Source organism: Stereum hirsutum (assembly GCF_000264905.1).
Source record: "Stereum hirsutum FP-91666 SS1 unplaced genomic scaffold STEHIscaffold_6, whole genome shotgun sequence".
Taxonomy (NCBI): domain Eukaryota; kingdom Fungi; phylum Basidiomycota; class Agaricomycetes; order Russulales; family Stereaceae; genus Stereum; species Stereum hirsutum.
The window spans coordinates 1,751,764-1,763,834 of record NW_006763136.1 but is presented as its reverse complement, the minus strand read 5'-3'; the positions used below and the strand labels follow the sequence as shown (position 1 = coordinate 1,763,834).

The following is a 12,071-nucleotide window of genomic DNA, read 5'->3' as shown; positions in this document are numbered from 1 at the left end:
TTTAAAAAAAAAAAAAAAAAAAAAAAAAAAGAAAGAGAAAAAAGCGGAGAATGGAAATATTCTTCGGAGATTGAAAGTCAGCCACAGTCCTCCAACACTGAGAAGCTCGAATCAAGGAAGTATGCAGGACACCTCCGGTCAGATATAGTCTGGAGGCAAATTCATATTCGTACAAACAAAAAAGGTACATGTAAAGATTGCAGAGGAGTATAGTCAATACAAGACAAGTGCCAGAAAGCCTGAGGGAATTGAGCGAAAATAGGGCACCGTCAAACACTAGTACTGTCCGCAACGGCGTTCGCATCACAATCACCACCCTTGTAGGACGCCCGCCCATCAGATACGACTTCGCTCTCGATACTAATCATAACAGGATGTATCGGCTGCATTGGATAGGCCCGAGTCTCGGCGTCGCTCCGGGATGCAGTGGTCTTGGTGACTTGGACGCGAACGATGATCAAACAGAATACGAAGCCAATGACGGGGCTCGTCTGTGTATAATAAAGATGACACACGATTAGCGGTACGTCGGGAGCATCGGGAGTTGGGCAGGAGAGACAGACCGCGTCAAACGCAGCATATTGAATATTCGACTCGACCAGATAGGCGATGAATGTGATCAGAGTACACGCGCTGTCAAATAAAGAAGGGCAGGAGGGAAGATCAATACTGGTCTGGGTAAGTTGGAAGAAGACTTACGTATAGATGGCAGCGCTCTCGACGACGATGTGTATCGCCCGCTGGTTTACAGCGATGCTCAAGTTTAGCTAGATCACGAACATATCCAAGTTCGTGTCACTCACTGGGACGGCCGCGGACCAACCGAATTTGGATTGCTTCACAGCTGTATGGCTCTTCCAGATGCGGTATGCGATGAGCGCTGGGAACGAAGCAAGTATATCAGAACGACAGAAAACGCAGCCAAATTTCACGCAGGAGGCTTACTGCTAGAATACACGTTTGTGCTAGTAGAAGCAGGTGCTATAGACCACTATCAACTCATGAGATTTTATTAGAACGGTACCTACATCAATGTAGCACTGAACAGCGTTGTGATCCAGCGACCACACTCAGAGGTGAACACATCGATATTTGGTTGGATCGAGGCAAATTGGACAGTAATGCCTATTCCAGCAACTAGAGATAGTGTATTAGCTTGGGAGCGTTAGTTTGAGATGTGAAAGTGCATAGACGCGTACTGGCGATCATTGAAGTCGTGAGCACGGGCAAGATACATATTTTGAGAGAACGTCCCCAGACATGATACAGACGATACGCCTAGGGATGAAGACGTCACAAACTCAGAGTTTTGTTAAGAGGTGAAACGGTGATTACCATGATGGAATCAGCGCAAAAGGTCTCAAAGTTATAAAGGAATGACCTGGCAACGTTCTTGCCATCGGATAGCACCGAATAAAAGGCTACAGGATCGCTCTTCTTGCTGATGAAAGCGTCGAAAAGCCTGATGATGTCGAGGATCCAGTGCTATATGCGAATTTGTCAGCATGTACGTTCACTCCAAGTATAGAGGGTGGACATACAGCCATGATGCACAAGAAAAGAACCAGGCAGATGATAGTCATTGGTGACCTCGGGGTAGATCGTGCCGAATTATGGTGGCGAAAGCGTTTAAAAAACAGGAAGTGAACGCTGACTGCGAAAGTGACCAGGTAGGCACCTAGTACAAAGCCATAACTGAGTCAGCGCGCCCGCGTCTTTTTTGGACATTTGAGTGAGAGGACTGATACTGACCCATGAACAAGCTCTCGACGACTATCGCGCCTAGTTCGACAGGTGCTAGGGGGACTTGAGGCATACTTGCAACGGCCACTCACCAGATTCGTAGATGTGGGGGCATAAGTATCAGGGTAGCTAGCCAGACTGTGCGCGCATCAAGATCAAGAACTCGTGTAGGCATCACTAACACACCTGATCTTGTGCAACGGTCACATACGCCGCTTGTGAGACACGGTTACAAGTCCAAAGAGAGACAATGAGCCTTCAAAAGGGGGCATCACTTGCTTCCTTCGAGGCTACAGGTCGACATAACTCGTGGCCACACCAGTCATGGCGATGGCTCGAGAGGTCCAGAGACAGCCTATATCAGGATGTTGGCAAAGCACGAGACGTGTATGTATAGACCACATCAGGCACCCCACGTCATGTTGACTGGTTGGTGCTTACCCTGCTTAGTCCATAACACTTGAAGGAGATGTTGATTCAAGTCGGCGGCAGATAGTGAGAACCCAGCTTGAAATCTATGCCGACCTCAAGATGCTCACTAAGCTCGTGAGTGATATTGACGCCGGAGGAGTGCGTGTTCAAGTTCCGAATTTTGCGCAAGAATCGTCAGACTACCGTTCAATCTGAATCCGGAACACGAGCGAAGAGTCACAACCAAAGTTGATAACGCGGGAGGATGGTAGCGCCATTGTAGCCGTCTGGGTGGGCAAAATCAACCGCCATTCAAAACTTGGTGAATAAACACACTGACAGATGGAGACATGAGTATGCCAACGGGCCATTTTGTTCGGAATAACACGCCGCAGTTGCAGAGAGGGTGCGGGGAGGACGACACGCTTTATTCTCGTGTTCCTAAACCGTGGGGCTTGTGAAACGAATCATGTGACAGATTGCTCCATGATTTGGATGGTGATTAGTTGTATACTGAAGCATAGGCGATTTGTTAAGTCGAGAGTCCACACAGTGGTCCTGCATCGGAGCGAGAAATTGAAAGAAAGCCAAAGATAGATGCACAGTGTGGACAGCGCTGGCCAGGTTCCCAAAGCATGAGATATTGTCAAGACTAGATGAAAACGCCTCGTCAAATTTATTGTCTGAGCGGCAGCTGATTCCAAGGAGTGTCGAACGGCGACTAAGTTTTGCCTCGAGGCTCCCAGGAGGCGTAGTGGAGGTGTTGGAGTCCACTCGGCTAATTCTTCCAAGCGAGGCTTGGTGCCGCCGGTTGTGAGCTCAAATCGACGTCATCTCGCCAACTCGCCGGGTCCGACGAATTTGAAGCTCGCGAGGCCAACTTTGGTTGGACAGTTTCCTCGCAGTGCTAGTGCCACCCATCATGTCCCTTGCGACATTATGCCGTAGACATAGCTGCTCGCAAACTCATATAATAGACTCATCTAACCATCTCTGCTTGGAGACGAAAGAACCCCCAGTGGATGGTGAGGCTGGCTGGGTGAGGAGTCGACGTCATGCCCGCGCGTGTGGGGTTGATGCGAAGACTCGGCAAGGGAGTGAAGAGCAAGGTAAATATAAACTATGACCGCCACTCACAAACCTTCCCCAATCCTCACCAACGCTACGTCTTTCTTTCTTCTAACCACCATAACGATTTATATTTCTTGAATCCACGACGACCACGACCCCCCTCGACTGCATTACTACAACACACGACCGTACCAACCCACCGTGACCAACCATGGCACACAAGCTCTCAGAGCCATACTCGGGGAAAAATCCCATCCCAAAGGTGACCACGAACCTCAAGTCCCTCATCTCACCGCAGAAGGCCACAGAGGCGAAGGCGAAGCAAATGCAGAGCGCGGACCAGGGAGCAAGTGACCAACAGGACGACGAGAAGCAGACAGAATCGAGGGCGCAGAGGTTGGAGAAAGGTGTCCCGGTGCATGTGAGGGATCCGACGACGGGCGACATGGTTACTATCAGGAACATGAAGGGCGACGAGGACACGCAGCCCGGAGAGAATGTGTTGAAGATGGAATTGCCTGAACCAGGTGCGCACTTCGTTCTGCTGAAATTAACATGACAGTTTCTGATATAATATATCTGTGAAGACTGGGATGAACATAGAGACCAAATTCTGATGACGTCAACGAAGAGCATCCACACCCTCGCTGCAACATACGCTGCTTCCCTCCTGTTCCTATTCCTACCCCTGCCACTCTTACCTTCCCTGACCTCCTCATCCTGGTTCGGTTCCCTCCTTCGCCTAATACTCGGCCTCGCCCCGGCCGCCGTTGTAACCCTCACCCTTCTCAACAAACTTCGCAACACCGCCCACTACTCCTTCGACACCCGTGAATGGCACTCCGAACGCATCCGGGGGCTCCGAGCTGGGGATGATTTGGATAGGGACGGGGAGGTAGAAGCAGAGGAGAGAATGAAAGAAAGCGCGGAGTGGGCGAACTCCCTGTTGAGGTGCCTTTGGCCGGTTATGAATCCGGATTTGTTTAGCTCGTTGGTGGATATGTTGGAGGATATTATGCAGGGGTCGGTTCCGTCGTTCATTGTACGCTCTCCTATCACCTAAATTCCTCACTATATAAATAAACTGCTGAATACCTCCGGATGATTGCTTGTAGCATTCTGTACGTGTGTCCGACCTTGGCTTGGGCGAGAACCCAGTGCGGATCACGTCCATTCGAGCACTTCCGGATGGAGACACGAAAGACGCGCTCGAGTCTTTGGACACGGAAGACCGTGAAATGCTCAGTGGGGATCATGTAAACCTCGAGGTTTCATTTGCCTACCGTGCTGTGCCTAGTGGAACTAACGCTTCAAGCAAAGCGAAGAACGCTCAGTGAGTGGCCTCTTTTTCTTGCTCAGACATAGCGTAAAATTACAACTCTGGTTTTTTCTTCTCGCTTGTTGCTGTAATATAGCCTGTTGATCGACTTCTTCCTTGGAATAAGTAGCTTGGTAGGAGTCAGCGTCCGTATGTCGACCTTACTTTTCCCTCGTCCTATTCGTGGGAATTGCGGCGTTGACGTTCCTTCTTACGCCACAGCTGTCTGGGTCGAGATGAAGGGCGCCATTGGAACCGCACGGGTCCGCCTTCAACTCATCCCGGACCCACCATTGTAAGTTTCTACTTCTACCCAATCTTATCAACGTCCCTCTCATGGTCTTATTTTATTTTTTATACCTCCCCAGTGTAAAAACAACTCTAGTAACCCTCCTCGGCCTCCCCCGCATCGACATCGGCGTCACAGCCATGTCCCGCGCCCTTCCCAACGTGATGAACCTCCCCTTCATCTCTGGCTTTATCTCTTCCTCCATCGACACCGCCGCGGCGGAATACGTCGCCCCGAAGTCGCTGATCCTCGATATGCAGAGGTTGATCGGGGGAAGCGACGTCTCGAAGGATACGGCGGCGTTGGGCGTGCTTGTTGTTCATATACATAGGGCGACTGGGATCAAGAAGATGGATACGACGGGAAGTTCAGGTTAGTTCCTTCCCATTTCTTCTTCCCATTCCCCAACTGGTCTATTCGATTATCATCCTGAAATATGCGACTTCACCTATCCCTGACACTACCCAACCTCTGTGCACCTGATCCCACGGATATATTCACAATACGGCAAACTCATGCATCCGATGGTTTGAATACTTCGTCTCTTCCTTCCCGGCTCGCCCTCGCTCCGCACCACCGGTATTCATTTACATCTGACTTCCGTGTTGCTAAATACTAGAATCATCAGATCCCTACATTACCTTGACGTTCTCCCAACTTGGCAAACCGCTCTTTTCCACGAGGATCATTAAGGGCGACCTGAACCCTGTGTTTGAGGAGGTGGCGATCTTGCCTGTGGATCTGAACGTGGTGAGGCTGAAGGAGGAATTGAGTGTCCAGCTTTGGGATTCGGATAGGGCGAGTGCGGTACGTTTTGTGTGTTCACGACTGTTTGGGGTAGCGATGTTTGATATTGATAGGATGGCTTATAGGACGATATGATGGGGTATGTTAATGTGGATATCACTGGTGGGTTTACCGTTCACTCCACATTTGACGACATAACATGGCATATCTGACGGTGCACATACGCAGACCTCATGCGGCACAAAAACGAGCCCCACCGTCGCATCGCGCACCTCACCTCCCCTGACTCCTCCGACCGTCCCGGAACCGTCGAATTCACAATCGGCTACTTCGGCAAACTGGCGCCCTCCGAGGCCCACAAGACCTCCGGCGTCGACCCCGGGATCCCCGAAGACCTGCGCGAATCGAACGAGTTCAAGGAGGCGAAGGATGTTGCACTGAATGATCTCGAGGCGGCGGTGCTGGTGTGTCCGCCGGACGAGGAGTGGGTGAGTGGGATTGTGGGGGTGCAGGTGCATGAGATTAGGGAGTTGGGGGTGGGGAGGGGAGGTAGGAAGGGGGATGAGGGGGGTTTGGGGGTTAGGAGGAAGGTTAAGGAGGGTGTGGGGATGGGGGTGGAGGAGACGGAGAAGGGGAGTGATGAGGGGGCAGAGAAGGAGGAAGGGGAAGGGCTGCCCTCGAGCTATTGTACGATGTGCGTATATTTTCTATTTATTTTAGAACTAGCGAGCGTACTGACCGACGGTTTGTGGCGATAGTTCTTTGAACGACGAGCTGGTACGTTTGTCTTACCGGATCCTTCTGTGAAATCATCGTAACATGCTTTGCCTGCAGATATATCAAACTCGTGTCAAGCCCATCAGCAGTTCTCCGATTTTCAACGCTGGTTGCGAAAGATTCATTCGCGACTGGCGTACGTCCCACGTCACCATCACTGTCAAGGATTCTCGCATGCGGGAGAACGACGCCATTCTCGGTGTGGTTTTGCTCAAGGTAATTCAACATCCCCCATTTTGTCCCGGACTGCAGCCACGCTCACCCAAACATCACAGTTATCGGACCTCTTCGTAAACGCTTCCCAACTCACCCGTGTCTACCACCTCGAACACGGCCTAGGTCATGGCCGCATCCGCATCTCCGTCCTCTTCCGCCCCGTCGCCGCCAAACTCCCGCCCAACCTCCGTGGCTTCGATACCGGAACGCTCCACGTTCGGGATGTGAGCGTGCGCACTGACGGGTCTGAGAAAGACTTGGAAAAGTGTGAGCTCCGTCTGAAAACGACTACGACCTCGATGGAGCAGAAGGTCGCGAGGCATGCTGTCGACGTTAGAGGAGATGGGGAGATTGTTTGGATGAAGGAGGAGGCGGAGACGGTGCTGCCTGTGAGGCAGAGGTATAGCGCTGCTTTGGTCGTTGCGTTCAAGCATGGTGGGATCACGAAGGGGAAACATGCGCTTGGCGTGCTTTGGTTGCGCGATATCGTGGATCGGGAGGAGAGAAAGATCGAGATTCCGATTTGGAGGGAGGAGGGGAAAGATTATTCCAGGTTGAAGCAGAACTACGTTCCTCCCTCTGGCGATTTGGGCGCGTGGGACTCTGATAGGGAGAAGCTCAACAGGATTGGGACGATCACGTTGGACGTGCAGTTCTTGCCTGGGATATCGGAGGCGCACAGAGGGATGCTGACGAGTGAAAATGCGACCGCGCAGGATAGGTGGGATGAGGTCGAGATGGTGAGGAGACATGGGGGGCGGGATGAAGTTGGGGAGTTGCAGGTCGCGACGCCGCAGAAGGTGGAGACGCCACAGCCGATGGGGACCCCCGCGGAGGAGAAGGGAAACGATTCATCGGCAGCAGCGAAACACCAACCGGACGGTGCGGCTAACCATGTGAATGGTGGGCAAGGAGAGCAGATACCACCTGGTCGTTCGCCGACGCAGAAAAGCCAGTCCACCAACGATTGGTCTAATAACCCCACCACAGGTCACTCACCCGCAGATAAGACGAGGAACTCGAGTCTCCCCTCACAAAGGACGAATGACTGGTCGAACGTGGCTGATACAGGTCATTCACCTGCACGACAGAACCGAAACTCAAGCGTTCCATCCACAGCTCCTACGAATGACTGGTCGAACCGGACTGCTGATGGCCACTCGCCCGCCCGTAACTCCAGCCTACCTTCCCGGGCACCTACTGTCGCCACCTGGACAACCCGAGCAACGGACGGATATGATCGCGGTCCTGATTCACCAGAGCGGAAAACTAGAGACTCGAGCCGTCCTTCGAGAGCCCCCACCAACGCGACGAAGGACTCATCGACGAGGGCTACAGCAGGACATAGCCCTGATGGAGATCGGGGTGGCGCTGGTGTAGGCAGGAACACAAGTCTTCAGTCTGCTGCTCCTACGCAGTATACGTCCTTCTCCGATGGCTACTACCATGACGGCGCTCCGATCTCACAGCAAACGTCGCCACAGTCACCAATCTCGCCACAATCTCCTACTTCCACTCGGAACGACTCGAACACAGCGGCGCATGGACACGATATTGAAGAGGAGGATAATACGATGGTGTCCCATGAGAAGGCCGAGGAAGATGATGAGACCGAGCTTCGGGAGGACGGTCATCAGCACGGCGACGGCGACACTGAGGGATACGACGTCGTGGGTGATGGAGAGTCATACGGATCGGGCTCGGGAAGCAGTGGTAGTGGTGAACCTACAGCGGAGGGCGACAGCTATGAAGGTGGTGAAGGGACGAGCGGAGACTCCTCTGCGAAGAAGAAGTTGAGCCCGATGAAGAAGCTGAAGAATTGGAAGCAGCAGGAGAGGGAGTTGCATATGGATCATAGGGGGGTAATGCAAGTTAAGCCTGCGAGGACGGCAGTGTGGATGAAAGATAACGTGAGTTTCGTCCCCTTGTCATGATTCGAGAGAACATCTTCGACCCAGTGTTGATGGGTGGTTTTGTGGTAGGTTAAGCAGAGTGTGCACTCTATGAAGGAGCACTTCACGATGGAGTCTAGGCAGCCCGACGTGGAGACTGAAGTTTAGGTCGCCTAAAATGGCCCCTCAAAAGCTTGGCTCGGTTTGTCACGAACAATAATTCCCCCTTACGATGATAAGTTATGATACTATACGACTCTGACATTTGTACAGCACAACTAAACCCACACGTCCCGAGCTGAGCATTCCGTCTGGCGCTGTCGTCTACTTTTTCGAGGCTAATATCAGCTTTCAGTGTTGTGAATAATCTGATATACTCTTCTCCTTGATCCTTGATTCTTGTCTGTTCATGTAATATTACTAGTGTATCGCTTACAGTCTGTCTCTGCATACCCTTACTTCGACTCCAAGTCATGTGCTACCTATAACGTTGTCTCGAACATTGACACTAGTAATCTGTACCACTATCGATATGTTCCTGTTTTTATTCGTGTCTCGCAGACTATTTGATGCCTACCCTACGCTCCTACACTTATTCACGAGAACGAACATTTTCCGCACCACAAACGGCGACCTGCAGGGCCGCTCCCTTGAGCTCCCAAGACGATCCTCAAGGTGTCGCCGTGGCTCCAGTATAACTGCAAATTGAAACACGTTCAATTTGGGAGAAAACGCGTTAGGGGGAACGAGCATGTCAAGATCACTCACGCGTGAATAGTCTCGTCGGCGCATCCTGGAGGGGTCATATAGTCGTAGTTGCCGAGGTTGATGTACAGGAGCAGGTTGTCATCCGCGTCGGGGCAGACGAGCCAGGCCTGCATGATAAAATAATAGATAAAACTCGGTAAGATGATGCCAGCCTGGTTTTTGTGACAGGATGCAGAGAATCACTCACGTTCAGTTGAGGCCTGTCGATAGTTGGGATACTCCACTCAAGCTACCAAGCCCACAGCACACGGACCATAAGTATCACATTCCTGTCAACAATAACCGTCACGAATGTGGATCTCACCGTGTCCCCACTCCACTGGAACGTCCCCGCATTGTCTCCGCTCGCCGGATCTGTCGACCAACTCATTCCCAACTTCGTGACCGTATCGTTCGCCCTCCCCTCAACGACAGCATACAAGGGTGTCGTCCCGTTCGCGTTGTAGATCAGCTGACCGTCGGTGATGATAAATTGCCCTGCGGTGTCGGGGTCGCCGAGGACGGCGGTGGTGGGAGTGTTGGCGGCTTCGGAGCGAAGGTACTTGTGGAAGTTGGGGTCTTCCTGTATCGAGAATGGTTTGCGAAAGGGATGGATGAGAACGTTGTAGGGCGTAAAGGTGCAAGGGAGAAGACGTACGACGGCACGGATGAAGGAATAACCTGACTGGAGAGTCGTGGTACCACTCGCAGCACTGGTAGTGGAAGTGGCGGTTGCGCTACCACCTCCTGGAGCAGAAGTAGGGGTGCCGGTGCTGGCCCCTGGCAAGCACTGTGCGAACGAAAGCGTTAACATTTTGATAGTGGGAAGTCATTGGAAGAGATACTTGGGAGTAGTATTCGTTGCTGTATGTGCAGGTCCAGCCGGAGGGACATGTCGTTTCGCCTTCGGACCGGTTAGTTCTGGAACCGTCAGCTCATGGCCACAATCAATGAGCTTACCACTCCATCCTTGACCTCCGCACTACACAATGTGCGATCTCTTCAGAACATCATGACCATCGCGAAAGGTAGAATAACACACACCTGACCGTACTCAGTCTGTGCCACCGCCACGCCAGCGAACAGAGCAACCGAGGCGAGGATAGATGAGAGCATTTTGGCCAGCCTTCAGGGAAAATCCAGGGAGCGAGACGTATGACTACCATGTCAGAACGGTCATTTTTATATTGTCAACGAGCTGCGCTGTCAATGCTTCTAGTTATCCGAACTACTGGCTATTCCTCGGACGGGGTGAAGACCGTTGATGTATTTGCACCGGTGACTAGAGAAGAGTGAGCATGATGTCTCTAAGGCGGCAGTTCTTCGGTTGATCAGAAGGTGTTTAGGGAAGTTGTTCGCGAGTTCGAATGAAGGAGAAACTGTCAGAGCATGGCATGCATAGTGTCAGAGAATGCCAGAGCCTCGGCCTAAGATCACCAATGGTGGCGCGGTCAACTAAATTGAGAAGTTCAGAAAGACTGGAAACTCACCCCAAGACACTTCTGCGGCCGTTTGTTTGAGACCGAGGGACCAGTATAGATAATCGAGTCAAGCCTGTCCGGAAATCGGAGTCTGTAATGGTACTTGAATTGCCACTCAAACCCAAGGAAAGCAGAAACAAGAATGTCGGCAATCATACAGAAAGCAGGTGCTGGTACAAACTAATTGAGTGTCGTATATAAGAAAATATGTCCATAGAGTCCAGAAATAGGGTAATAAGGCATAACTGCTATTGTCCGTCAACATCAGTCCACGAAAGTTAAGTAGATGATCACGTATGGGCACTCACCTCCATCTCTTCATCCCAAAAGATCCTTCCCCTTCGCCATTGCGTCACTCGCAGTACCGGTAGGAGTCGTTACTGCTGTCTTATCATCTTTACTCGAATCCGTCTCTTCGCTTTTCACAACCACAGCCGAATCCTCCGACGAGTCCGACTCCGCGTTCTGCTGATTATCGGCCCCCTTCTCGGATTTCATGGGGTTAGCAGTTTGTGATGGCTTGGGAATAGCATTGAAGCCATCTGTCAGCTGTGTCTTGATCTGTTCGCCCCACATGAAGAGACCTTGGCCTCCATGAGCGCGGACGAGGACGAAGAGACTGGAGCCGCCGTAGAAGAGGACGGTTACGAGAGTGAGGATTGCTGCAATGAGGAGATTGACAAAAAGAGTGGCGAGAAGAATAGCGGCTATGAGAATATGTTAGTTGAGTGGTAATGAGAGAACGAGGCAGACGATATCATACCGAACAACAAAACGAGAATCACGGAGAGGGTGAAGGCCACGCAGAGTCCGACGATGACCAGCGCGATGACGGTGAACAATGAGAACCCGCTGAAACGTTGACGGTCAGCGACATATCAAAATACGAACGAGCCCCAGCTCTTACATGAATGTCAAGACCGGGGGAACGGCCAACGCCAAAAAGATAGTGCAATACAGCTAGAAAAGTGATGTGCACACGACCTTCAGGACTGATGCCATGAAACCGCGAGTATTACACGTACGGAGGTGGTGGGCCATGTAGCAAAAGACTTTCTTCCAAATTGTAGTAGGGGTGTAATGAATCTCTGTTCGATCCTGAGGTACAGTAACCGGCTCAGCCAGAGACGTTGGCACCAGACAACAATGGCACACACCCATGAAATACTTGTCCTACAGTCGAGGCGCTCTTATCGAAGTATGCGGACAGCTCATCTTGGCCTTTCTCGAGAGTTTTTGCGTCCATTTCGCTCTGAATATATGGCGTTTTGGTAGTAGAGCACGAAGATGATGACGGTTGGAGAGCAAGTGATGTAGCAGCGGTGCCACAATTGAATGACGTTGCGCGGAGGCAATCAGTGCCACACATGGTCAGAATT

At 51.6% G+C, this 12,071-nt stretch overlaps 4 protein-coding genes across 4 annotated transcripts; 1 reads left to right on the top strand and 3 right to left on the bottom strand.

Moving 5' to 3' along the window:
• Positions 1–269: 269 nt before the first annotated feature.
• On the bottom strand, positions 270–1,816 carry STEHIDRAFT_168254 (uncharacterized protein; the record flags this gene model as incomplete). The annotated part of the gene is made up of 10 exons (XM_007303700.1): positions 270–491; positions 564–633; positions 700–740; positions 804–880; positions 946–965; positions 1,029–1,137; positions 1,200–1,278; positions 1,336–1,485; positions 1,542–1,678; positions 1,753–1,816. 10 exons carry the CDS (start codon positions 1,814–1,816, stop codon positions 270–272), a joined length of 969 nt encoding a protein of 322 aa, XP_007303762.1.
• Positions 1,817–3,115: 1,299 nt separating this feature from the next.
• On the top strand, positions 3,116–8,632 carry STEHIDRAFT_168253 (uncharacterized protein; the record flags this gene model as incomplete). Its single annotated transcript, XM_007303699.1, has 14 exons — positions 3,116–3,263; positions 3,449–3,752; positions 3,813–4,267; positions 4,341–4,558; positions 4,641–4,693; positions 4,766–4,838; positions 4,912–5,204; positions 5,461–5,639; positions 5,705–5,741; positions 5,808–6,273; positions 6,338–6,356; positions 6,414–6,572; positions 6,632–8,482; positions 8,555–8,632. Exons 1-14 carry the CDS (start codon positions 3,210–3,212, stop codon positions 8,630–8,632), a joined length of 4,239 nt encoding a protein of 1,412 aa, XP_007303761.1. The 5' UTR covers positions 3,116–3,209.
• Positions 8,633–9,134: 502 nt separating this feature from the next.
• STEHIDRAFT_130884 (carbohydrate-binding module family 1 protein) lies at positions 9,135–10,327 on the bottom strand (the record flags this gene model as incomplete). Its single annotated transcript, XM_007303698.1, has 8 exons — positions 9,135–9,162; positions 9,233–9,339; positions 9,420–9,461; positions 9,537–9,794; positions 9,870–10,001; positions 10,057–10,115; positions 10,172–10,193; positions 10,256–10,327. 8 exons carry the CDS (start codon positions 10,325–10,327, stop codon positions 9,135–9,137), a joined length of 720 nt encoding a protein of 239 aa, XP_007303760.1.
• Positions 10,328–10,796: 469 nt separating this feature from the next.
• On the bottom strand, positions 10,797–11,942 carry STEHIDRAFT_121139 (uncharacterized protein). The gene is made up of 6 exons (XM_007303697.1): positions 11,850–11,942; positions 11,718–11,790; positions 11,600–11,652; positions 11,456–11,544; positions 11,001–11,399; positions 10,797–10,940 (listed from the first exon to the last, which is right to left on the bottom strand). The coding sequence occupies exons 1-5, from the start codon at positions 11,936–11,938 to the stop codon at positions 11,011–11,013; spliced, it is 693 nt and encodes a 230-aa protein (XP_007303759.1). The 5' UTR covers positions 11,939–11,942; the 3' UTR covers positions 10,797–10,940; positions 11,001–11,010.
• Positions 11,943–12,071: the final 129 nt, after the last annotated feature.